General features: G+C 37.7%; 1 protein-coding gene across 2 annotated transcripts; it reads left to right on the forward strand.

Moving 5' to 3' along the window:
- On the forward strand, nt 1–27641 carry LOC149843287 (uncharacterized). 2 transcript variants are annotated; one of them, XM_090001769.1, is made up of 14 exons: nt 1–543; nt 6085–6149; nt 8304–8392; nt 8534–8684; nt 9106–9186; nt 10179–10292; nt 10657–10839; nt 10934–11056; nt 23018–23511; nt 24042–24141; nt 24284–24343; nt 24602–24694; nt 24802–24921; nt 26618–27641. In XM_090001769.1, the coding sequence occupies exons 3-14, from the start codon at nt 8322–8324 to the stop codon at nt 26930–26932; spliced, it is 1905 nt and encodes a 634-aa protein (XP_089857895.1). In that variant the 5' UTR covers nt 1–543; nt 6085–6149; nt 8304–8321; the 3' UTR covers nt 26933–27641. The 2 variants fall into 2 exon arrangements, with proteins under 2 accessions (XP_089857895.1, XP_089857896.1); XM_090001770.1 differs by having other exon boundaries at nt 1–239.

A 27641-nucleotide genomic window follows, 5' to 3' on the forward strand; every position in this document is an offset into this window, starting at 1 on the left:
AAAAGAAGTCCTCCCAAGATCGGGATTAATTAAACGGAGAACGATGGGAGTCGAATTTCTTTGCCTTTCTTTGAGCTCTGTTTTCTGTCTTTTTCCTATTGTCCTTGATCCACAGAAAACCCTAAGTTTCTGCACGTAGGGTCAAAGAGAGTACAGATCGCACCCAGAGGAAGAGAGAGGGGAGCAAAGGAGCGGAATCGTCGCGAATCTGAAAGGATCGGAGAGAAAAGACGGAGGAGGTCGGTACTTTTTTGTAACTCTTCCCTCTGTTCGCTTGCTGCTTGCTCCAAGCCGCCCGACTCGGAGCCATAAGAAGCGTTTTCTTTTCCCTCGTTTGAAATTTTGAAAAATCTGGAACGTCGGGCACGGGAATTTTTGATTTTTGAAAAGGAAAACACTAAAATAATCCGCGGGTTTCGAAGCGCGATCGCGATCTCCCGGTTGTTTTATGGTCCGGTGGAAGCGAGGTCGAGGCGGAGCTGTTTGGAGTTCGGACTCTGGGCGGAGCGAGCGGCGGATCTGGGCTCGATGCGTCTCGTGGAGGTAATCTCTCTCGTTAGGTTTCTGCATTTGACGAAAAATGAGTCCCCCACCCCGCCCCTTCTGTTCTTAGGATTTCCGAGATTTTTGTTCTGTTTTTGCGAGTTGTGGAGTCTCGGGCAAGGTTTTTTGTGGAATTTTCAGTTCTCGTTTCGCGATTTGTGATCGTTCTCCGTGAAGTTGAGGTTTTCTCAAAGTATTTCTTCTCGCGCTTATTGTATGCTCCCGAGGGTTTGAGCTGGGCTTTTCATCTTTTTTTTTAGAGTTTTTTGGGATTTTATCATTTTAGTTGGAAAAGGAAAACCACGTCTGCGAAGGAAGGATCTAAAAAGTTGAAAAAACTAAAAGATCGTGTTTGAATGATGATGGAATTTCTGTTTTCCGAAAACGAACTTTTTTGCTTTTTCTCTTTTTGTTGTTATGATGTGATTAGGGTCGATGGATTTTTCCTCGTCTGTGATTGTGAAACCGAGGGAGTTGGAAGATCACGATATCCTTCATTCCTTTATCCTTTTCTTTGAAGCAAAAATTAATTCTCGGATTTGAATTTTCTTATTGGAGAAGTTATTCTCTTTTCTCCCGATTTCTTTCTCGCTAAATAAAAGAAAGAGAATTTAAAAAAAAAATTAAGAAAGAGAATTTTGAATCGCATGTCATGAAGGAACAAGTTTTCTTCTTGTCATTTTCCCAAAAATTCCTAAAATTAATTCAAAATTTTATAGTTTTTTTTTCTTTCGGGATGATTTTCTTTCTGTTTGGGAAGATAATTGACCCTATTTCTCATTGCAAGTGCATACCGTGTCTCTTTCCTATTTATTTTTTATTTCCTTTTCTTTCTATGCTTTCCGAGCAGCCACACGGCCGTGATAGTGTGGCTGGATGTCACCAAACGGGCCCTTTAGACGTGACACCATAAAAGTGTGTTAAATTCGACTTGCTGGGCCCCGAAAGAGTCCGATAGGGACAGAAAGCTTATGTGAAGCTAGACCTGGTCCGGCCTAGTTGTGTCCGTTGGGGCCCTGGGTCAGTGTGTCCTTGGCTTGACCCGACCTAGGTTTGGGTGGTGAATTGTGAGGACATGGTTAACTTGGCCAAGCAAGCTGACATGATCGTGGATGGGAAGCTTTGGGAAACCTGCTTATGAAATATGGAAAACTTCTATCCTCTTTAGCGAAAAATGAGCTTCTTTTTTTGTTTTCTAAATTGATTCCCTTTCTCTTTCTTAACATTTCTGTCATTTCTTTTTACTTCTCATCCACTTTGCCTTCAGTTTTTATGTTTTTCATATTAGAAGAGTAAAATTTTATAACACTTATATGTTGTTTTATAATTGTGTTTACGTCATTTCTTATGCGCTTCATATTGCTTTTTATGTGTTTTTTTTTTCATTTTTCATGTACTTGTGTAATGCTTCTCAATCGTACCCAGCTTCCCGCTTCATGCTACGTTTTTAACAATTGCTTTCCCGATTCTGCTTCAGGCATCTCTGCTTCTCGTATCCGTCTCGTTTCTTGGTAACTAGCTATGTTTCCCATACCAACGGGGGCTCCGGTTGTCTGGTGGGAGCAGCTAGTACACGTCACGGACGTTGCAGGTTCAAAACCCAATGGTATAGTTGTATAACTGGTAGGGGTCTGCGTCTAACCACGGCTTGCCTTTAAAAAAAAAACTATGTTTCCCATACTTGATGTTGCCCTCCAGTTATCTCGAGTTCCCTTGTGGAAAGACGATCTTACTTAGCTTGTGAAATGCTAGAGGACAGTAATACCCTCACTACGTCAAGGCTGCCTCATCTGTTGGCTTCATTGCAAAACCCAATCATGAGTTAAATTTCTAAATTTTGCCAACCTCATCTCAAGTTTGTAAAGAGCGCAGAATCTTTGCAGGCAACCTCGCCTTGATACTTTTGTTCTTATCCTCCTTGTGTACTCTGTGGTCTGTAGACTCTGTACCCTCAACCACATTGTCTTTTCTTTTTCCCTGAAACCTTTTTTCGGATGTGTGTATGTCTTCTTTGGAAGTCTTTTTGTTCTTTTCCTTTTGCCCTCCCCTTTTGGCACAATCAAACCATCTTTACCGTGTCCTGCAGATCCTGAAATTTACTTGTGGGAAATGTGGGCGGATCAGGTCAAGAGTTACCCTATGTCCCTGCCGCCATGGTTTTCAGCATCATCTTGGCCGTCCATTTCATTATGCTCTAGATCCCGTTCATCAAGGGCATGAACAGCTCTGGATTTTTTTTTTGTTCTGTTTTGTTTATTTTTAATTTTTTTATGCGGCCTAACCAATCCAACCGTGGTAGTTGGATGCAGTTCATCAAATGGTTGAATGACATTTGGGGACCATGGATGGTATTAATACCCTGATCTGACACGCTCTCTTTTTTCACGACAGCTAGGTCAGGTCTTTGACCCCAAGCATGAAATGTAATGTGTGGAGTTTCAAAATCTTCTTACGCCAATAAGTAGGTTAGCATGCTAACCCTAGCACGTTTTGATTATATTACAAAATCAAACTTACCCGGTAAAATCTTTGCTTTGGGGGTTTGTGAGGGCGGTAACGTCGTTGGCCTTTTACTATTTGTTGTCTTTTTTACCGTATGAGCTCCACCAAGCAATGATATTCTTATAAACCCCCTCTTTGCGCCCCCCCCCCCTTGGGTTGTTCCTTTTCATTTATGATGAAGATGACTATGACTATGTCATTTATCATTTCTATATTGGTAGGTTCTAATGGTCCAATAAATGGTTACTAAGTTTTGCTTACTGTAAACACGTATAGTTGGTGTACCTAAATAGGTTTTTATTGAAGTCTGGTTGGAGATGCCAGGGGCCTCGTATCTTTTGAAATAGTAAATTCTTACTTGTTTCGATCATGAAATTCTGATGTATTGTAGGCCGTTGATTTTGATGTTTTTCAAGACGATATCAGGGTTATATTAGTAGGGTTTGATCATGCAAAAGAAAACAGTATGGGACAGGTGGAATCTAGTAGGTAGTACGAACTAATGAGAACCAAGTCTTAAATACGCGGAAACTTTTAAACAAATTTCCTTCAGTGTCCTTGCTTAGCAAGACAAAAAACAAACAAACTAGAGCTGACATAAAAAAACTTGTAGGTATCAACTTTCTTGTTGTATGTATAGTTAAGCAACGACACTGCAGGAAATTTGCTTAGGGCTTGTGTTTGGGGAATGGAATAATACCTTGGCCTAGTTCGAGAGTAGGATTACGATTATTACTTTAACTGGTATGGGTTTCGATAGAGCACCGATGGATCCGAATTCATTCAGTAGATTTTGGAGATCCCATCATTTGACAGGTTAGATGCTGTAAGGTTTTCTCTAATCTGGATCTGGTATTTTATTTGTCTAAGATACACAAACGAAAATTGAATCGGGTTTGGGTTGGAGTATTCCAGCCTGGTTCAATCCCTTTAAACGTGGCATTCCGGACAGCTTGCGTCGGGCGGCTTTTGTCCCCCAACGCAAACATCCCCTCAATGTATCACAATTTTACGTAATTTTTAATTTATAATTTACTTTTGCATTTATTTTGTTTTATTTTTCTTATATTTTTTAGGTCCTGTTTGGATGCAAATCCAGAAATCTAGTTTTCTAGATTTTTGCATTTTGGGGTTTCTAAAAGTTGTTCTTTAAAATTCTGAAAACAGACAGTGTTTGGATGCACCTAAATATCTGGAAAAAAATATCCAGATTCTTCTTCCCTTGACCCAAATTAATTTGTTGTTTCTCTCTCTCTCTCAAACCCATATGCACACTTGGTTGCCAATAGGTCAAACCTGCACCAGATCTCATGTCTTTATTTCAAGCATTTCAACAAAAAGACATGAGATCTGTTGCAGGCGACTTCGTCGGGGCAGAGCCAGCGCGGCTAGGTTTGGGGGCGGTTTCAAGAAACAGTTGATGGTCATATCCCAACACTTCATATAGCCCACAAAGAAACAATCACCAAAGAACGTCTCCCCTGCTTTCATCTTAGAAGGGCACCAACAAGTGGATTTACTGGAACTGATGACTGCCATCGATTGGTAGTTGGTACAACACCATCTTTGCATATCTCCGGATCATTCTAGATGACCAGAACGGCAAGAGGAGAAGATGGACAGCTTCAGAGGAGGACGGTCGTGCACCATATATTGGCAGAAAGTCCATCAGAGAGGGGTTTGGGGTTCTAAAACCATAGCAATGGCTGCTCAGGCCCCGACAGATAAACCCTAGGGGACCAGTAAGGGTGTTTAAGGTGGAGGAAGTAGGCGGTATATTATTTTCTTGGAGAGAGAGAGAGAGAGGGGGGCGTCAAGGGCTGGTGGGTGGGGGTAAGGCCCGTATTTTAGGATAAATGGAAATATGATTTTTTTTTCTGGTTTCTGTTAATCCAGGTAACCGCTGGATTGATAAAGTTCTTTTTTTTTTAAATCTGATTTTGAGAAATCAGATTTTTCTATCCAAACAGTAGAAAACTATATCTCTCAATTATTTTTTCCCAGTATCTTAAATTTCTGGATATTTGGAGCTAACCAAACAGGTCCTTAGAATATTATATTTCCTGATATTTTCCTGAAATTATCCCCCAAAAACAACAACCAGTTTTTCACGATTTTTTCCTTTACGAGAAAATCCTCGTAATGAGAGATGTGACTGGTTGAGTCCGGTCTATTTCGGTAGTGAGGGCGTATTAATTATTTCCAGTTGAGGATGTGTATGGGGGCTCTGACTCAACCCGGCCTGAGGGGGTCTCTTACACTGGCCCCGAGTCAACTTAGTGATTTCTGTGTATCTTTACTAGTCCTCGTCATCGTAATTATAGTCGTCCTAATAGTTGAGTTGAGAATTCGTTTTCAGCTTTTTCTTATTTCCTATACAAATAATTTAGTTTTTCTATCCGAAACTTCTTATATTCTCTCAATAATTGAACTAGATTTTGTTTTTGGTTAGTGCATAAATGAGCCTGGCCTACTCGTGCAGAGTGATCCAAGCGCCGAGCCGACTTCGGCGGTTGTCTCGTTTCACTGATTCATGACCCTAAGTCTTGACTAAATAATAATTGAGCAAAAGAGGTCTTGACTCTTGTATTCTTTTTTGGCTTTCTAGAATCTAGAGTCCTAGACAAATGATGTAAGACCCGTTTCTTTAAAATGAACTTGTGATACTAGCTTTTTCTCCAAATTTTTGAACTTTGGGAGTCCTTTACTCCCTTTTGGTGCTTATCCCAGTCATGTTACCACTCTTCCATGTGAGCTGAGAGAGCCTCAATTTTTTCCCCTAACATGGCGCAAAGCTTTGCCTTTATACTTGGTATGCTGCCTGATATATGCGAGTGTTATAAGAGAGGGGCCATCCAATCATGGATTGCTGTGGAAGCTTAGAATAGATTGTTGATGTTGCTGTCTTGAGACAGTTGTGGACTTGTAAACACCGAAGCGTTTGATTAATTGGAATATTCTGTCTTAAGAATAGGTGGACGCGCCTTTGCTGTGAGTGGAGTGGAATCGTCGGTGTCTAATCGTTTTTTTTTTGGACAGGAAGTCGGTGCCCTGACACTTGCTCGGCTTTGGAAGTGACATCGAGAGACGCGCTTGGATTGGAGGTATTGTCCTTTCCCTTATCTAATTTACACATTGTCTAACGCACGGAGTTAGCAAGAGTACATGTTCTGTCAGGGGTTCTAATGACTCCATCTGAGCACACAAATAAATAAATATCTGGTTTATTAATCTTGAATTAGCTTTATTAAGATTAACAACATTTAAATAATTAAAATATTCTTAAAAGCATAAATATATGTAATTAAAATACTCTTAAAAGCATATATATATATATATATATATATATATATATATATATATGAGATTAGGAATATGTCTAGGCAGAAGTCATTTAGTGAGGCCTCTTCTAAATAGTAAATCTTGGATGAGAGCGTTAGTCCACAAAGAACATCTACTAGGCAAGCCACCAGTCTGGTTTTAGGAGAATCTATTCTAATCCAAATGGGATTCCACCAATTTTCTTTTTAGGCTTAAAAGTCAGTCTTATTTTTGTATTTAATTGCTAAAATAATTTTATTATCTTTTGAAAAATATGTCTGACTTTTAGATTTTTTTTGTCAAAATAAAACTCATTTTATTCTTAAAAGTATTCATATATGTTTAAAAATACTGTTTCTTAAGAATGCTTTAATGTATTAAAATGTGGGGTATGGTGCAAATGCTGTCTTGTTTGTTTCAGTTGTGGCCTTGTGGTGAGAAAGTCTCCAGGCTAGGGCTTGGGCCAGCTTGTCCGTCGTAGCGTCCGTTGGGTTGCCATTTCCGTGAAAAACTTGGTAGGTGTGCCCTCATTTTGAGAGATTAAATTTGGCGGTGTCCGTGTGAGTCATTCTCGAGGGTTTCTCGGTCTTGGATAAGCTTATTCAGCACTATAGATTCATGCTTTGAAAGGGTCTTTACTCTTTTAATATTGACCATATTATCGTCAGACGCATCTTGGATGCCGTTAATCCATGAGATGAACGACAATCCCAACTCCGTCAATTTTCTTATTTGTCAGTTTTTCATTTTTTTGTGCTTTAAATGTCGTTCATCTAGAATATGAATAGCTCTGAAAAGTTTTGTGGAACCCATCTGATATACTATCCAAGGATGGTATTTGGGTTGCCGTTCATCACATGGATGAGCGGCATCAGAAGCACCCTCTGACCGGATCCTTAAAATTAACACACGGAGACGGTTAATTTCTCCTGAGAGAGGATCAGGTCAGAGGCACCTCTGACAGTCACACCGTCAGTGGCTTCTTGGATGCCGTTCATCTTAAAAATGAACGGCACTCATGAAATAGGTTTGGATACCATCGACATGCCATCCATCCGGAACACGAACAGTGTCGGGAAAAAGTGAGGCCTATCCAAATGATAGGCATCTCGTTCGTACAGGTTTGGATACCGTTCATATTGAGATCAACGGCGCTCAAAAGAGATTACCGTCAAAGCACACTCTGAGCTAATGCAATCTCATTTCACCCTGGGTACTGTAGACCTGTTCCGAAGGACGTGTACTTGGGCCTGGTGTGGGTGTTGGGTCTTTATTCTCTAGTAAAATATTGGGACATGACATATTAAATATTGTACGGCCAGTGGGGGCTGAGCTGGCTTTATGCTCGGTACCATGTAGTTCCAGGTCAATCGACGGATGTCCCCTTTCCACATTCCGTATTGTTACTGCTGTAGTATGCACAGGGATGAGAGGAAACCATAAATATTTGTTTAACGGCTTTTATGAGGTATATGAGATAGACTGAAAGATACAACGGTACTCTTCAAATTTGAATTGCAGCAGGGCCTTTTTATCTTCACGTGAAAATGCCGTGGTGGGGAATTGCATGCTTATTGTTTTCCCAAACTAATTTATTGATTTTCTTTTCCACCTGGATGGTGCCATTTTCTTAGTACTGATTTATTTTCATGGCCCTGTTTTCCTCCTTTCCGAAAGAACCAAGTCTGCCTCGTCTATTTCTATTGATAGAAAATCGTTTCTTTTTGGCTTTAGTTCCTGTCTTTTTAATTTCTTTTTAAAAAAAAATTGTCTTAAACGGAGAGACATATGAGTTTGCATTTCTTTCCTTTTCCATCCTGTTGCATCATTAGTATGGTGAACATACTCATTAAGCGAGTTTATGAGAGCGGGAATGCAGTCATAAAAACTAACGGTGGTCATCCCCGCTCTGCTGGATGCTGAATTTTTTTTTGCAGCCGGGCTCATCGGAGCAGATGCTTTGCCTAAGCGCTGAAATCCACAAGAGGGTGTTCCAAACTCCTGGTTTGGGATTCTCCATGAGCTTGTGAGTGATGCGTAGTCTTAGTCTTCTTTTTCTTGTTTGTTTGGATCTTTCTGTTTTGTGCTTCTTGTAAGGAATGAGTGGTCTTAGTCTTCGTTTTCTTGCTCATTTGGATCTTTCTGTTTTATGCTTTGTGAATATCAGTTCAAACGATTCTGTCTATCTTGGTAGAAGTGGTTCTTCACCAAAATGTTCTTCCCCAAATCACCCACATGTCAAAGATGGAGGATTGCCTTTGGAAAATGGGTTGGCTTGCAAGGGAGAGTCCTGGCGCAGTTGTTGCTCTGATTCGGAGGTTGGTTTCGTCTCATTGCAGTTACAGTGGTGTGTTCTGCATCAGAGATGTTGGAAATCTAGTTTAGTAAAAAGCTTTTCATGTAAACACGGTTGTTTATGTACTTAAATTGTAGACTTATTAACTAGATCTGTTACGAGTCTTATGAGTTGCTTCAGTTACGTTTGGCAAGAGATTTGGTTTATTTGGTGGGCTATGGCCACTTGAATTAGATATTATTTTTTGTATTAGCTTCATCAATCGTCCTTTTGACCTTCCCCACTGATTTGTTCTACCGTTTGGACTATTAAACTATCAACATTTTCATTTCATAGTTCAACGAACGTGCTATTGTTTGAGGCTTGAGCTATAAAACTACTAAGATGAATAGTCCTCTGTTTGGGCATTTGTTGAGATTTGATTTTTGGTGTTTTTTTCCCAGAGGATGGTATCTTCGGGAGAGTCTAGAGCAAGTGAGGAAGATGCAAGTACAAACCCCTACAGGCTCCAGCTTGAACATGATGTAAGTGCATCTCTCTGCCTGATGTCAAGACACCTGTATGCTGCCACTGTATCATGATCACTAATCTTGTTCTTGGGGTTTTCTTGGCACACGAGCATTCGTTAAACAAAAAATTTGTTCTGGGAAAATATTGGGAACTTAGTACGTGTACAAATAAAAAACAAAAAAATTAATTAAAAGAGAACAAAAAATTAAGAACATGATATCTTAAAAATCGTGATAGAATGAATTTATCTTGTTTTTGTTAAGATTTTAACTTTGTACAATGTAATAGTATCACAATAATTTAAGATACCAGCAATCTTTGTGATTATGAATTGTATGTCATTGCGAAGGTTGACAATGACAATTTTTGACTACCTTGTCAATCAGAAAAAGTTTGTCACCTCTTCAAAAACAGAGTGCGTCAGGAAAATTGTGATGAACGATTGAGATGTAGGTGTATTCTGATTAAAGTTGTGCTTAGCATCTGATATTCATAAAGGAAAATATCTGACTCTTGACCAGTTAATTTGGTATTTCGCCCAGCACTCCTAATGAGGGTGTTGAATGTTAGATTGGTACTGTGGAATGGCCATACCCTGAGGGAATGAATTCGCACATGCAAAAAAATGAAAAGGATATCCTAAGCTCCTTCATGTATGTTTTTTTCGTTATTTGACACGGCCTTTAAGATTGGCCACAACCTTCAGCTGTCCTGACAATAGCAATTTTGACTTGACATGCTTATCTTTTTATGTTTAGACGATCCATATGGTTCGAGGAAAGAGGCTAAGCTTTCTACTTATGGGGTTCAATTAAAAAATTTGTATATCTAAATATGGTTCTTTTCTTTTAGGCTTTCGATTTTGTATGGCACTTTATTTTTGGAATTAACCACATTTCCATTACAATTCAACCATCTAAGTACATTATATGCAAGCTGTTCCTGTATCTTTTTTTTCTTTCAAGTTGTTCTCTGTGCTGTTTTTTGATATGATCTATCTTAATAGATTCGGAGCTTGCAAGAGAAGCTACATGGTGAAATGCAACTCCATGCTGCCCTTGAAAGTGCAATCGGAAGGACTGCCGTATCGCTATCCAGTTTAACTTGCCTCCCAGATGAAGTATGCATGAACATCTCTTTGAATTGCACGACAATATGATAAGTATCAGATGAGCTTTAAAATGGAAAAACAACTTTTCGGTATTGGTCATGCTGTAGACCTGTAGTGCTTGCAAAACATTATAAGGTGGTAGTGTACTCCAAATAGGTCAAGCTGACTTCTTTTGCTGAATTAGCAAATAGAAATATAAGAACCATGAGCTCTTCTTAAAATAGGCGGCCTTCACACACTGGCAAATTGCTTACAAAAGATTCTCTCTCTCTCTATGCACACACCCTATCCATATGGTGCACACACGTGGGTGTGTCATGTGCATGCACAGTGTTGTGTGAATCTCAAGACTCATTCTTACTTTCATGGGCAGGCACAGGAACTTCTGAACAATATTGCTGCATTGGAGGTCACTGTTTCAAAGCTTGAGGAAGAGCTTGTTTCCTTGCATTTTCAGCTTAGTCAGGAGAGGAATGAACGCCGTCTTGCTGAGTATCATTTGAAACAGTCACCGTCTTCTCATTTCCCGTCTTCTCCTGATAGTGTTAACACTTCAGTATGTCAGCTTTCTTTGAAACACTTTTTTGTGTTGTTTGTTCTATTTTTATTGGAGATATTAAGATGATATATTTTTCTGCTGATTTCTTCAGGAATGTTCGTCAAAGAGTTTTAATTGCTCCCTCTCACAAATGAATCATTCTCCCATAATGGCATTATCAAGTGACCCTTCTTGTTTGCATTCTAGCAGTAATTGTGGAAAGCTAGAAGAAAAGGTTAGTTATTTAAAAAATGAATTGACTTTTAAGCTAATTATTTCTGCATGTTTCATAGTTTTTAATCTGAAGATTATATAAAGTGATTTTATTTATTTATTCCCTTTTCTAATAAGATTTGGTATACAGGAATAAATAGGAATAGGAATGGAGTAGGGATTGTTATGAGTCGTCAGTTTATAGATAATGTAGTTGAGGTCCGTAGGAAGGGTGATAGAATTTTACTTATTAAATTAGTATTAGGTACGGATATTATTAATATTATTAGTGTTTATGCACCTCAAGTAGGTTTAGATGATTCCATTAAGCATCAATTTTGGGAAGATTTAGATGGAGTAGTACAAGAGACATCTTATGGAGAAAAGCTTTTCATCGGCGGTGACCTTAATGGACATGTAGGCATTAGTAGGGATGGATTTGAGAATATCCATGGAGGCTATGGTATAGGAGAAAGAAATGAAAGTGGAGAAAGGATTTTAGATTTTTGTTTGTCCTATGATATGATCTTAGCAAACACCTGGTTTAGGAAGAGGGAGTCTCACCTAGTAACATTTAAAAGTGGGGTTAATACGAGTCAGATAGATTTTTTCCTACTTAGAAAGAGAGATAGGGGTTGTTGCATCGATTGTAAGGTTATACCAGGAGAAAGTGTAGCTACACAACATAGAGTCTTAATTTTAGATCTTAGAATTAGACAATGCCGCAAAAGGGATAGACATAGGATAGATCCTAGAATTAAGTGGTGGGCACTGAAAGGAGCTAAACAAGGAATGTTTGTAGAGCAGGTAGTTAAGGAAGTTGATTGGTGTCTCGAGGAGGATTCAGAATCAATGTGGAATAAGATAGCGGGTGGTATGAGAAAGGTAGCTAAGGAGGTATTGGGTGAGTCTAAAGGCGGTGCACCACTAGGTAAGGATACATCATGGTGGAATGAGGATGTCAAATTAGCTATTAAGGTTAAAAGAGAGTGTTATAGAAATCTAAGTAAGAGTCGTGATAATGAGAATTTGGAGAAGTATATGATAGCAAAGAAGGAAGCTAAAAAAGTTGTTCGAAACGCGAGGGCTAAGGTATATAAGGAGGTTTATGACAAGTTGGATACCAAAGAAGGCGAGAAGGATATTTATAGGCTTGCAAAGATGAGAGATAGGAAATCGAAGGATTTGGGTATGGTTAGATGTATCAAAGATGAAACGCAAAGGGTTTTAGTCAAAGATGAGGAGATTAAGGAGAGATGGAAAGATTATTTTGATAAGCTATTTAATGATAGTCATGCTCAAGATCTTGGAGACTTCTCCATTCCTTTTCATGAGATAAATCGTGACTTCATGCGCAAGATTCAAAAGAAAGAAATTGCAGAGGCTTTGAAGAAAATGAAATCAAGAAGGGCAGTTGGCCCAGATGGTATACCTATCGAGGCTTGGAAATGCTTGGGAGAGAAAGGTTTAGAATGGTTGACAAATCTTTTTAACTTGATTTGGCGAACAAATAAGATGCCTAATGAGTGGAGGAAGAGTACTTTGGTGCCTTTATATAAGAATAAGGGTGATATACAAGATTGCACAAACTATCGTGGTATAAAACTCATGAGTCATACTATGAAACTTTGGGAGAGGGTGATTGAGTCTAGGTTGAGGAAGGTTGTCATGATATCGGAGAATCAATTTGGTTTTATGCCTGGAAGATCAACTATGGAAGCTATACATCTTCTTAGACAACTTATTGAAAGATATAGAGAGAGGAACAAAGATTTGCATATGGTTTTTATTGATTTAGAGAAGGCATACGATAGAGTACCTAGGGACGTTCTCTGGTGGACAATGATGAAGAAAGGTGTTTCTCTCAAGTACATTAGTATAATTAAAGATATGTATGAAGGAGTAGTAACCAATGTCCGCACTTGTGGAGGGGTGTCAACCAATTTTCCGATAACGGTTGGGTTACATCAAGGATCTGCTTTAAGCCCTTTCCTATTTGCGATAGTGATGGATGAGCTTACGAGATCAATTCAAGAAAATGTACCGTGGTGTATGTTGTTTGCTGATGATATTGTTTTGATTGATGAGTCTAGAGCTGGGGTTAATGCTAAGTTAGAATTATGGAGACAGACATTGGAAGCTAGAGGTTTTAAGTTGAGTAAGAGTAAGACTGAATATATGGAATGTCGGTTTAGTAAGCAACGAAGTAGTGATGGGAGTGTAGTGAAGCTTGGTGAGCAAGATATACCGGTGAATGATTATTTCAAATATTTGGGATCCATCATTCAAAAGTATGGAGAAATTGATGGAGATGTAAATCATAGGATAAAGGTTGGGTGGATGAAATGGAAAAGTGCTACTGGAGTGCTGTGCGATCGTAGAATGCCATTGCGGTTGAAGGGAAAGTTTTATAGGACGACTATTAGACCCGCTTTACTATATGGTACGGAATGTTGGGCTGCCAAGAGACATCATATTCAAAAAATGAGTGTAGCTGAGATGCGGATGCTTAGATGGATGTGTGGAAATACAATAAAAGATAAGATTCGGAACGAAGAGATACGTAAGAAGGCAGGTGTTGCACCCATTGAAAATAAGATGCGAGAGAATCGTTTACGGTGGTTTGGACATATTCGGCGAAGGCCTAATGATGCTCCAGTTAGAAGGTTGGAGAAATGGGAAAATATATTAGTTAAAAGAGGTTGGGGTAGGCCTAGGAAGACTTGGATGGAGATGATAGGAAAGGATATGAATGCTTTGAACCTCACCGAGGACATGGCGTTGGATAGAAATGATTGGAGGAAAAGGATTCATGTGGAAGACCCAAAATGAATTTCTTTTTTGGTTCATATCGCTGACCCCAACTGTTTTGGGATGAAGGCGTAGTTGTTGTTGTTGTTGTATTCCCTTTTCTAATAAGCACGTGGGCAAAAGACCACACAAGTGTTAGATTTAGGTTTTCTGAGGTTCCTTCAAAGAGAAAGAAGACAAAAGAAAGGTTTGGGCTGAACTCTCATGATTCTCAATATGAAAAAATCGCGCCTCATTGTGACTATTTATATTCACTTTACACTAAAATACATCATTGTTAAAACACCCTTATTGACACAAAATACAAGAAGAGTAATAAAGGGTATTTTGGGAACACAATATATAATGAAATACAATAAGGAACTAGGAGACATGAACAGTGATGCGAATAATAACATCGTAAACAGTGATGTGAATAGTAATGTCGTGAACAGTGACATGAGTGATTGGATTTGGATCAAGATTTACATCTGACCACCTTAAACCTCACGCTCTAATAGCCTCCCTCAAATTGTACATGATTAACAACAATGGACAACTTGCTTCTTAAATACCAAAACCTGTTCTTTGTGAGGCCTTTAGTTAACAAGTCAACCACTTGGTCTTCAGTCCGGACATAGCTGGTCTCATTCTCCTAATCCTCCACTTTTTGATGAATAAAATGTTGATCAATTTTGATATGTTTTGTCTTTCCATGTTGAATGAGATTTACTAAAATCTTGATTGCTCCTTGATTATTACACAAAAGAGTGACTTGGAGATGACTTTTCCCAAATTGTACATGTGTCTAATCCATGCCATTTCAGCTGTAACTGCAACCATGGAACGATATTTAGCCTCTATATTGGACCTCGCAACAACCTTTGGTTTCTTACTACTCTTTGAGACCAAATTTCTTCTAAGAAAAACACAGTTTACAAAAACATGTTAGATTTTATAAAATCCAGAGTTTTACCATGCATGAAGAGTGAAGGACAGAGAGATATAAGGAGTTGCAGAGAAATCCAGATTCCCAATATAGGAATCGGTTGCTAATCTTCTCATTATATGTTGTTACTAATACAAAATTCGGGGTACTAAAATACCCTTTTACAACAAGGAATAATTACATATATGCCATTAATGAAAGACGGCTGTTGGTATAATACATGATTACGGGTCTCGACCCTGACCCGATATGAACAAATACACATAAGCACGTCTTTTCAAAATAGACCTTCTCTTGTTAAGATCTCTTGCCCAATCAACATCTGAATAAGTCGTAACCATTAACATATCTTCATGTGGTGCCCTATTTTTGTAGAGCAAGCCATTTCCAACACTGCCATGTAAATATCTCAAAATTCTTTTCACACCCTCCATATGTGATACTATAGGCTGATGTATAAATTCTGACACCTAATTAACAACAAAAACAATATCTGGAGGAGTGAAAGTAAGATATTGCAACACTCCAATTATGCTTTTGAACTGTGTTGGGTCATGAAACGATTCTCCATCATTTGCGCCCAATTTCTGATGAATGACAACTAGGGTTGCAACAACTTTACAATCTTTCATGCCCGTTTTATTTAAGAGATCTATCGTGTAATTGTGCTGAGTTAAAATAAGGGAATCAACTTGCTGATCTACCTCTATCTCAAGAAAATACCGTAACAGACCAAGTTCTTTCATCTTAAAATTTGTGTGCAAGAACCTCTTCCCTTCTTTAATATGTTTACTACAGTTGCCAGTAACAATTATATCATCAACATAAATTAGTAACACAATGATAAAATTGTTACTTTTATAAATGAAAAGCGAATGATCTAATGGGGACTGAGTAAAACCATAGCCTTAAATTGCAACCGAAAAACTCTCAAACTAAGATCTTGAAGCTTGCTTCAATCCATAAATAACTCTTTTTAACATGCAAACATGAGTTTTTGGATCCTTTTCACTATACCCTCGTGGTTGCTTCATATAATCTTCCTCTTTAAGATGCCCATGTAAGAATACATTCTTTATATCCAATTGACTTAGTTACCACCCATGATCAATTGCTAGAGAAAGGTTGATCTGTATAATGCATATTTTGACAATAGGACTGATGGTCTCATCATAATCATGCCCATACTCCTGAGCAAATCCTTTTGCTACTTGGCGAGCTTTATATCTCTCGATAGTTTCATCGGGTTTATATTTTATTTTATACACCCATTTCAAACCAACTACATTTTTATCAGGAGGTCTTTTCACCATCTCTCATGTTTGGCATTCATGCAAGGCTTGCATTTCTTCATTCATAGCTTCTATCTACCTATTTGACTGCACTGCATGTTGAAATATTTTGGGTTCTTGTTGCTGTCCGATTTGAGTAATGAAGCACTGAAAATTTATGCCAAAATTTTCACAACTCACCAATCTTTTAATCGAATGTCTCACCCTACTTGATCTTCTCATTGACTGAAGTTGTTTCTTGATCTGACGATTGTTGTTGTTCTTGCAGAACCGACTGACTTTGATTATGACTTGTATAAACGCATCCCTCTTTGAATCTTCTTGATGTGCTTTCTACATTGCCTGAATCGGTTTCTATGTCACAATCCAATTCGGTTGGTGGACCTTCTAAGATATCTTGGCTTTGATCAGGAAAAAGATTCGACTGTTGTACCTTATCATTCATAGCTGAAAATAGGCTATTATTGAGACAAGGTTGATGTACTTTAATATTATTGTTGTCCTGCAAAACATAATGGCTGCACCGATCATTAGAAAAGTTACACTAATCAAACACAACATTTTTAAATATTTTAATTCTGCTTGACTTGAAATCATAACACCTGTAGCCTTTGTAATCATCAACATATCCAACAAAACGACAAACATGGGCTTTATTCTAGAATTTGTTTCTCAACTGGCTGTCCACATGAAGATAAAACACACATCCAAATGCCTTTAACTCATTATAATTTGGGTGTTTCTCGTATAGCATAAAATAGGGAGAATTGTTCTACAAAAGTTTTATGGGCAATCTGTTTATAACATATACAACTGTATGAAATGCTTCGGTCTATAACTTTATGGGAACTTTACTCTCATGAATCTTGGACATCACACTCTCTACAATAGATGATGCTTTCTTTCAGCAATGCCATTTTTTTGAGGTATCTGCGAGCATGAAACTCTTCGACCAATTTCATTATTCTATAAAATTCAACAAATTCCTTTGATGAGTATTCACCACCACCATCACACTGGAGATTTAGAATATTTGATGAAAATTGAGTATGAACATAGACCCAAAAGGTTTTAAACACGCAAAAAACATTAGACTTATGCTTTAAGAAAAATATCCAAAAGTAACGAGAATAGTCATCAATAAATGATACATAATATTTGCTATTAGAAGTGGAAGGAAGTGGAGATAGTCCCCAGACATCAGAATAAATAATATCAAAAGGTCTCAAAACTCTTTTATTATATAAATTAAATGACAAAACATTACAAACTTGACAACTAGGACATAGACTATCACAAGACTCTTCACCCAAGATAGATTTGGGTAAATTTATTTAAAACTAGTCTTTCAAAAAAAACTCCACCATAATGACCTAACCTACTATGTCAAACATTTGACTGACTTGACTTTGAAATACTGAAATACACGCAGAGGACTCAGGTTTCGAGTGACTATCCAATGTAGCTCAAGCAATTAAGAAATCTTTTTTGAAGACATACATGTTTCCACATCTTTCTCCCTCATCGAATGTCTTCCTCGTTTGAAGATTCTTGACATACGTAGAAGATAAATTAAATTCAACATACGAATTGGTATCATCAACAGTCTTAGAAACAAAGACTATATTCTCTTTGATATTAGAAGAACACAATACATCAGACAACTGGACATAATGTGATTTAGATAAAGGAAGGACAATATTTCTAGTCTGTGTAATGGGGTGGCGTCTACCATCTCCAGTAGCAATGTTATTTTTACCAGAATAAAGAATCAATTTGGAGAATTTACTTGCATCACCTGTGACATGGCTGTCAGCTCCTGAATCAACGTACCAAACACCCTGATCGTTTTGCTTGAAACTGAGTTCGAAAATGGTAGCCAACAAAAGCTCCTTGTCAGAGCTAGTTTGGCCCTTGATCCTTAGGTAAAGATTTGCCTTTAGCTTCAGGATTGTACCTCAGATCATTTTTTAACCAACACTTTGCTTTTACATGTCCTTTCTGAGCAAATGTAGTATGTAGGAATGCTATTGTTGAATGCACTTCTTCCTCTTGGAGGGATTTTGGGAGTAGGAAGAATTTCTCGACTTCTCTGATTATAACCTTTGCCTCTACCACGTCCTCCTGCACGTATACGGCATAAAAAGGATCCCGTAAACAACACATCATGGGAATCTACTTCAGATTTTTCTTTATCTGACATCCCCTTCAACGACATCTCATAACTGAGGAGTTTGATTTTCAGGTAATCAAAAGTATAAACGGTCCCCGTATACTGTAAAGTAGTGGACAACACATGGTATTCAGGTCCCAAGTCAACTAGAGCTTGCTGAATTTTGTCCTTCTCTGACACTTGACATCCAATTAACGCTAACTGATCTGTAATGAACTTGATCTTGTTGAAATATTCCATAATAGACATGGATACCTCCTTTTTCAACATCTGAAACTATGTCACAGGGATTCGGCTAGCAGGGTGCCGCACCCGCGTCGACGCGACTCGATGCGGATGCGACACCGGGTGCGGTCAACCCGATTCTGGGTGCGTTGACCGCACCCAGGATCATTTAGGTCCATTTTTTTTTTGGATTTTTTTTTTTAAAATTTGCCCTATGAAATGGGCTGCGGAATTTAAAAAAAAAGAATTCTGCTGACAGCTGCTTGCTGCTGCTCTTGTTTTATAAAGGGGCACTTTTAAAACCATCTAAAATTGAAGAGCCTTTTCAATCCAGATCCTTCTTTTTTGTAAAGGATTTTCTCTCTCCATAATAAATGATAATGATGGTGGTAGCCTTGCTGGCTATTAGTATTCACTGTTCTCCTGGCGAGATGGGTGCTCTAGCTGTAGCCTTATGTAGACCTCTCTTTTCCACATGTCCAATCCACTAAATTTCTTTTAGCTATCGTGCAACTGTATATAAAATGAAATTTGAAGAATTCTATGGCGTGGCGTGGCAGTGGAGTTGTAGGCCTCATGAAGACTCTCTCTCCAACAAACCACATCAAACCTTGCGCTTATATTTTTTTCGTGAAGACCAGGGAGTTTCAGACATGATTGAATCATGACAGTCAGCAGAACGCAACAGGATGGGTCGATCAGATTGCCAATCCTTTCGTTTCATCAATTTTGTCTTGTTGCCTCAAAGTACACAACAAGCAGAACGTGGGTAACGAGTCTTCAAACAAACACACCAGCAAAAAAAATTGGACCCCCGACCCGCCTCAGGGGAACCCCCGGACCCCCTTTTATATATATATATATATTACATTTTTGCCCCTGCCGCACCCCCGCACTCGGGTTTTTTGGAAGTGCCGAATCCCCGCACCCGCACCCGCACCCATGTGACATAGATCTGAAATTATCTTTTCAAATAAATGATCTTGGCCTTTGAAATCTGTAAGTCGGTATGCTATAATGTATTCCATAACGTCATCGCAGTGCAATAATTTGGAATTCTCACCGATACCTCTTAAGTTAGGGTTAAACTGATGTAGGCCACTAAGGCTTGATCCTTCTTCATCCAGATGACAAAATTTGGATTCCTAACGGTCCTCGTTGCAGTTATAATCCTTTTGTCATTTTTATCTTCTTGCATAAGAAACTCAGATGGAGCAACAACTGATCCATCGAGGTGACCAGCGAGATCCTGACTCCTAATAAAAGGAATAATCTGCCTTTTTCAGGTAAGGTAGTTGGAGTTATTCAATTTTTCAGAAATTAATTGGACAAGAAAGTTAACAGTGAAGGATCCTAAAGAGGAACTTGAATCCATGACAGGCGAATAAGGAATCAATGCAAAAGGAACAAAACAGAGCAACAACTAATTACAGAAGAAAATGAGATAATCAATAACCAAGATGCAGAAAATTAGCGACAGTAATTGGCAGTAATAACATTCACGCCTTTTTTTTTTGCAGAAAGGAACTTGAACATTAAATTAGATATGCCTCTTCAAATAAAATATCTTAATGAAATCATACATCAATGTACACTTGGAATCCCTTTTTTTGTTGAATAACGCCAAAACAGAAATCACTGGCTTTAGGTGACGTCAATCTGTTTTTCAGATCTGATATATTTTCAGATCTGATAAATCTTGTTCGGTCAGAAAGATGTGACTCAAAACACAGGCGAGCCAAAATTTATAAAAGAGAGTTCAAATCCAAGATCTTAAGGAGAAAAGAAAGAGTCATGAAATATGCATATTTGATTCGAAGGAAAAGAAATAACGAGAAAACAAAAATAAAGAGAAATTAAGGAATCAAGAAATGCGCATATATGATTTAAGAACCAAGAACCAAGAGGAGACATAGATTTGAGCGAAAAGAAAAGAAAAGAGAGGAAGAGAAAAAAGAATAGAAGACTCAACTGTTACATGGAGAAAGAAAGATCGAATGTTGAAGATCATCAAGATTTTCTAGCCCCACTTTGGATCATGGCTCTGATACCGTGTTAGATTTAGGTTTTCTAAGGTTCCTCCAAAAAGAAAGAAGACAAGAGAAAGGTTTGGGCTGAACTCTCACAATTCCCAATATGGGAAAATTGTGCCTCATTGTGACTATTTATATTCACTTTACACTAAAATATGTCTTTACTAAAACACCCTTATTAATACAAAATACAAGAAGACTAATAACGGTATTTTAAGGACACAATGTATAATAAAATACAATAGGGAACTAGGAGACCTGAACAGTAACATCATGAACAGTGATGTGAATAGTAACATCGTGAACAGTGTCATGAGTGATACAGATCTGGATCAATGTCCAGTTCTGACTACCTCAAACTTCATGCTCTAATAACAAGCACATGCACAGCATTTGTTAGTATCTTCTACATATGTAGGAAATAATGAACGTGGACAAAATCACCTGCTGCCTTGGGTTTTCAGCATGCCTAAACATCCACTCTTCATTCTGAAATATTTGTACTCTTTAGATGTGTATTATGTCTAACACACTTATCTGTTCATATTTATTTAGAAACCGGTATCTATACATAGGTCACTTGCAAATTGCAATATGAAATCTTCTTGTGTCTTGTGATGCATATGTAAGCTATGTTTCAATGACATGAATGGTCATGGACCTGGCATTTTTTACCAAAGGGTATGGAACTAGGTTATATATTTGATTATTTCAATTTATATAGATTGAGGTTTGACTAGATAACACACACACACACACACACACACACACACTCTGCTCCTGCAGTTCTTTCTGGGAAGACAGAGTAGCTTTATTTGTTTTAGCTTTAAATAAGCAGGAATGGAGACATAAGACTGTTAGACTGGTCTCATGTCAATGAGATAAGGCATGATGATGATGGTACACACATGTAAATTTGCAAAGAATAATGATCAATGACATGATAACAATCTATGTCTTTCTTTTGAAAAAAAGAATGAAGTGATCTAAATCCTATATGTTCATGTCTATCAAGGTTATAACATTTCTTGAGTACATGTGTGCACCTGTTGCATTCATGGATTGTGTATGCTGTTGGGTGGGGAAGAGGAAGGATGGTATTGGTGCCAAGCAATAATTGTTTCTTAGTGATTTAAAAAGAAAATCACATGTGTTTTGATGGGAGCATTTTGTTGTATCATTATGAGCAAGATCCCGTCTACTTGGAGCTTAAATCAGCTAGAATATGAGACTGAAAATTTAGTATGGTGGTTAGTGCCCTAAGAAAAAAAATTGGTTAGTTATGTGTATGTGTATGTGCATCCATGTGGTTGTATGAACAAATTGACAGGTTTTGATTTTTGACAAAGCTATGGAATTGTCTCTTGGGTTTGAAATTTGTAAAACGACATTTCATTTGTTCATTGATTTTGGGAAGAGTTGCAGTTGGCACATATATAATGGTCTCTAAATCTTCTTGCTGTTCTATGATGAATTCACTTTTTTTCTTTGAAGCTGATGTCTTTGTCATAATTCTATGATGAATTCATTAATCTTGCTTTCCTTTAGGAGTGTATTCACGTGCTCCCCTTGTTTTACAATTTGTAGGTGGTCTTAGATTTTTTCTGGATGATGTGTCATTTCAAAAAAGCCACCTGATTTAGTTACTGCACTTCAGCATATACAGGTAGTTTTGTAAAATGTAGAGGATTGAATGCCTCTCCTGCTAAAGAGCAAGTAATTGCAATGCATAGAAGTTAGAACCATGGCATAATCCACTGATTAGTGTCTTTTGTTGTCTGTTGCTTGCAATAATTTTTGAGATTACACTTCCACATTTGTGGCTAAAACTAAGTAGTTTTAATTCCTAAAGTATGTTCTGGAATTAGGGTTTGGGCATAAGGCATATCACTTTTAAAAAAAAAATTCTCCCCAAATTTATTGCAGTTTAGATTTCATGGATGATCGCACCATATGCTTTTTTAGGATCTTTCGTTTAATGTATGATCTGGGTATGGTCGAGACTTGAGATGATTGCTCAGATACAAGGAATCACATCCCCCAACCCCCCCCCCCCCCCCAAAAAAAAAAAAAAAAAGATGACACTGGCATGATATCTGGTCCAAGAAATAATACTTATGATGAACTTCTTTTATTATGCTAAATGAAGAAAATCTGGTTCATTGCTGACAGAATTTTTTTCTGCCAAATGATGTGCTATTCTATCCAAACTGCAACGACCTGTACAGATTACTTTGGCAGAATCCTGAAGTTAAAAAATGTGTTCTTGTTTTTAAAGCAGCTATCCAGAATTGGATGCGGAGAATGTGTAACAGAGTCTATAGACAATCGTGAATGGAACTATAATATTAGCTTTTACATAATTCCTCCGCTTTTCTAACTTCTGCTAATGGACACCTTTGTTTCTTGGGGGAATTTTGAAATTGCTATGTTTGTTTTCTCCTAAATCTTTTTTCTTTAACTAATATGGTTTCTATGAAAAGTTTGATCATTTTAACTCATCTGTGACACTTTGCATCAGAATGAGCGAGAAGTGTACTGTTCCCAAGATAAAAAGCCGCAAAAGTTGCGGCATATAAAATCCAGGAGGCTTACCAAAGAGATGTCAGTTAAGAGCCTTTGGCTTCATCCTAATCAGCTATCAGAGGAAATGGTACGGTGTATGAAGAACATATTCATTTGTCTTGCAGACTCATCCACTGTTTCTTCCAAGTCTACCTCAATGGAGAATATCCAGTTCCCAACTTCTCCACATGGACACCTATCTGCTGCATCTTTGTCATCGTTTTCTGAGCCATCTGAGCTGTCTACAATGTCATTAATCCAAAGTCCAGTGGTTGAATTGCATTGTAGTGGAGATGTTCTTGCAGATGATAATGTATTTGATCCTTATAAAGTACGGGGAAAGCTAAGCTGGGCTAATATTGGAAACTACAGTTCGGCTGTTGAGGTTTCTTGGATGTCAGTGGGGAAGCAACAGCTTGAATATGCTGCTGGAGCACTTCGAAGATTTAGGTGAGATTCTTTGCAGTCCTTGTTCGATATCTGATGTTTCTTTTTTTCAAATTTGGATTTCATTGGTGCGGACTTCATTCACATCTATTTTTCTGTTTCCCCTACATAAGCATAAAGCCATATGCATTTCAATTTTAAACATGTACATTAAAACTGGGGTTCGGTCTTATAGTTGGAAAGATGGGTACATATATTTCTTAAGTCAGCAGGCTTAGAGATGCAGTTTAGTTCAACTTCAAATTTTATTCAGTATATTAAATCTAATCAAAGGATTTAGTTGGTTTTCTGTTCTGATAGCTGCGGTAGAGTTTGATGTGAACTGTGTATAATGCTTTTGGCCACTGAATTTTAGTTCATATTCTATTATGAGATTCTCTACTAGCTGTTTCTTTCTATTCATGATGAACTACTAGCTGACTTTGGTTTGTCAAACATGTACTTTAAGTTGATGTTCTATGATTTTTAGTTGTGCATTGTCTTGACACAGATATTTGATATTGTATGCTATGCTTCATTTTCTTGCAAGGCAGATCATTGGTTGAGCAGCTGGCAAAAGTGAACCCGACTAATTTGTGCTGTGATGAGAAGCTGGCTTTCTGGATAAACTTATACAATGCACTAATCATGCATGTGCGTGTTTTTTATTCATTGTGTTTGTGCTTCTTTTGACTTGCATTTTTCATAATGTATTAAGAATGCAACTAATCCATTATTAAAGATTGTCTGCTGTTTGGATCATTGGAAATGAATTGTTTTTTTGGGCTTGTTGCAGGCTTACTTGGCATATGGAGTTCCCAAGAGCGAGTTGAAACTCTTCTCTTTGATGCAAAAGGTACCTCCTCTTTTGGCAAGTGCAGTCATTTTTTCCAAACAATAAACTCCTGGATTTATTCTTCACAAAATATCTGTTCCAGATCCTGTGAGTTATCATTGATCTTTCCATTATTTATATAAGTTGGTGCTTATGCCCATGCATCCAACCACACTCTTCTGAAAAATTGTTCAAGGGAATATACTATTTAAGCAAATTAAAAAATCAATATTGTTTGATGCCTAAAGGTTTTTCCTTGTGTTGTTTGTACTTCTGCAGGCAGCATATACTGTTTGTGGGCACTCTTTCAGTGCTGCTGCTATTGAATATGTAATTTTGAAGATGAAGCCTCCTGTCCATAGGCCACAAACAGTATGAGATCTATATCCTTTTCTCATGGTCTATCCTTGCTTATCTTCTATGGTTTCACCATAAAAATCCATATTAAACTAATGTTGTCAATTAAATAAATTCTTTAGGCATTACTTCTTGCCCTTCACAAGCTGAAGACATCCGAGGAACAACGGAAATTCTCGGTCGATGGTCCTGATCCACTTGTAACATTTGCTCTCAGCTCTGGGATGTACTCCTCACCTGCGGTTAGTACTTCTGCATGTGCATGTCTGTGTGAAGTACACGTGCACATGCACATTTTGTTTGGCCCTTCATAACATGTCACACTCTTCTTTTTGTGAAGCACATACATTTGCATTGTCTAATGAGAACATTCTTCTTCTTTGTATACAGCTGTCAACTGTAGGACATGACATATTAGTACTTACATTGCATACCTTGTGAGTCAACTTTTATGATACACATGTCCAAACTAGTTCATCTTTAGTTTAATCCACAGTGCAAAATCTGATACTGTTGAAAAGAGTTTTTTCCATAATCATCATTCCCTTATAAGGCAAATCCAAAACCATCCTTCCTTTATCCCATTTTCAAAATCATCCTCCCGATTTTGCCAACCACATGAAAACATCCTTAAGGTAACTAGATGTCACATGATGGAAGCTGCATTTATCCTAACATTTCAAAATGTAAGGACGATTCTGGAAAATCAAACAAGGTGTGGATTTCTTTAGGTATCATCCATAAGGTAGGGATGATTATGGAAAAACTCTTTGAAAAATGTTGTGTTATTTTCACACGATATTCTCCCAAAATACTCTGGCATTTTATAAACAGCGTATATTTGTATTCTATATGACATTTTCATGCTATTACGACAATAATTTTATGAGATTATCCAGATATTGTCTTTAAGGCAGTTTCTGACGTAGTTGTACTGGCCTTTATCTAGTGGCATTGCACTTTTAACTTCACTGTCTTTTAAGAAATAGGATATTCAAACTTTGATAATAATAAGAATGAGTTTACCTTTTACTGTTGGAGGGGAATGAAATTGTACGTACATATCAATAAGTTGCATATGGATTTACCTGAGCAGCTTTTGATTGTATATTATTTGAATAAATGGGTACCTGCATCAAATCATGCAAGATATTGGATTTTAATTTTAAATTAGAGTTTTACAGATGGGCAGGATGAAAAATTATTCTTTCAAAATTAGTTTTCCTTGTGAGACCATTTTTACAACTCATGGTTGGATTATTTTTGGGACTTGCATCTAGTTATATGAATGAGCAGAACATCCTGGCATGGGCTGATGCTTTCTTCATAGAGCAGAGAAAGGGAAGGTGGATAAAATTACTTCCTCAACTCTTGGAGTTGGTTGGAAATGTGTTTCTTCCTTTTCATGAAAATCATGTTTTGCTTGATAACTTTGAGGAATATCTGGCTTTGGTGTATGTGGTCCTTTTTATTGTACTTTCTTGTTAATGGTTGCAGACTCAGTTGATTTCTTTATTCTTGGTGAAAAAAAATTTATCAGAAAATGATAATTTCACTTATTGATATTTTATTTTTGCAGTAATAACAGCTTTGGGCCATGCCTGCTTAATAATAGTATATCATACTAATTATGTCATATAAATTTTGTTTCCATGTACCAAACTTGGTACATAATTTTTTCGCAGTTTAGTGACTAGCTAGGATGTAGACAGGTTTATAGAGTTTACTTGTCAAGTGTTGACTTCCACTGAAAAACATAATCACTTATAATTTTTCTCATTCTATCTTTATTTTGCAACAAGAATTTAGTTATGTGCAGCATATTCATTGTAACATCACTTGAGAATATTTTATACTGAGTACTGCAATCAACAATAGCATTTTAAAATTTAAAGAAATATTTGACCATGAGATGAATCAATTGCCTGATCCTTGCAGGTGAGAATTTATACTGCCGCAAAACTGAGGGAAGAGCTTCAACAATCATTAGGGGATTATGTTCGTGCATCAGTCGGTGTAAGCAGAAAGGGCAAACTATTTGTGCCAAAAATGCTACACTGCTTTGCAAAAACTGTTGTTGATGATGCCTCACTGTCTGGTTGGATTTGTCAATTCCTTCCACCTCAACAAGCTGCCATGGTAGAAGATTGCATGTCTCAGAGGCATCTGCGCTTGCTTGGCACTCGTAATTGTGCAGTTGTTCCTTTTGATTCTCGTTTCCGCTACCTCTTCCTTCCAGAAAACGTGCTGTGAGCACTGTTTCTGTATACCTTCAAGGTTTTATGTATGCTGTTGCCTGTTTCTTTCTGGTCCCAAAGGCTAGGTGCTTCGGTGATCAGATCTATCTCAAGTCAACATCACCCCTTGACCTGTCAATCAGTGAATTGGATCACAGGGAGAAAAAGTGAACAATAATGTACATCACTTGGTTTCAGTTCTCCAAGTTGTCACTGTTAGTTCGAGTCTGGACTTGGCCCATCTCTACACCAAGAACAATCCACGATCAACCTTTTATTCATTCCAATCATTGGTTTCATTGTGTTTTTTGCATGCAAGTGCTTTTCAGGACCTTTGAGAATTTATCTTGTCGTCTGACTGATTGTCCTTTGCCTTCTGTATGATTTCTTGGTTAACCTTTTAAAAAGCCTGGTTTTGCCCTCTCATCTAGGGTTCTCTTGTCTAGCAGTATCAACTGTACAGTCATCATTTGGTAGTGTTGATCTTGGGATAAGGGCACATGAGGAACGACCTCTGTTTTGCATTTGAAGATTACATTTACAGACACAGACGGCTTCTTTGTTCACCTACAAGGTCCAATTATCTGTTTCTATGGGCCGTTCTGGGCACTGTTTCTCTTGTGAAAAGTTGGTTGTTTGATTTGTGTACAGTTTGATAAAACATTGGAAAAGCTAATAATGTGAAGTACTATCTTTATAAAACATGACATCTTGTGTATTCTCCA

This window comes from Nuphar pumila, chromosome 3 (genome assembly GCF_984573655.1).
Source record: "Nuphar pumila chromosome 3, dmNupPumi1.hap1.1, whole genome shotgun sequence".
NCBI lineage: Eukaryota > Viridiplantae > Streptophyta > Magnoliopsida > Nymphaeales > Nymphaeaceae > Nuphar > Nuphar pumila.

Excerpts from the sequence above, each read along its gene's own strand:
- LOC149843287 (XM_090001769.1), top strand. The coding sequence starts at position 8,322 with ATGCTTTGCCTAAGCGCTGAAATCCACAAGAGGGTGTTCCAAACTCCT. Across the intron at positions 8,685-9,105 it reads GTTGTTGCTCTGATTCGGAG|AGGATGGTATCTTCGGGAGA; the intron begins GTTGGTTTCGTC and ends TTTTTTTCCCAG. Across the intron at positions 10,840-10,933 it reads CTGATAGTGTTAACACTTCA|GAATGTTCGTCAAAGAGTTT; the intron begins GTATGTCAGCTT and ends TGATTTCTTCAG.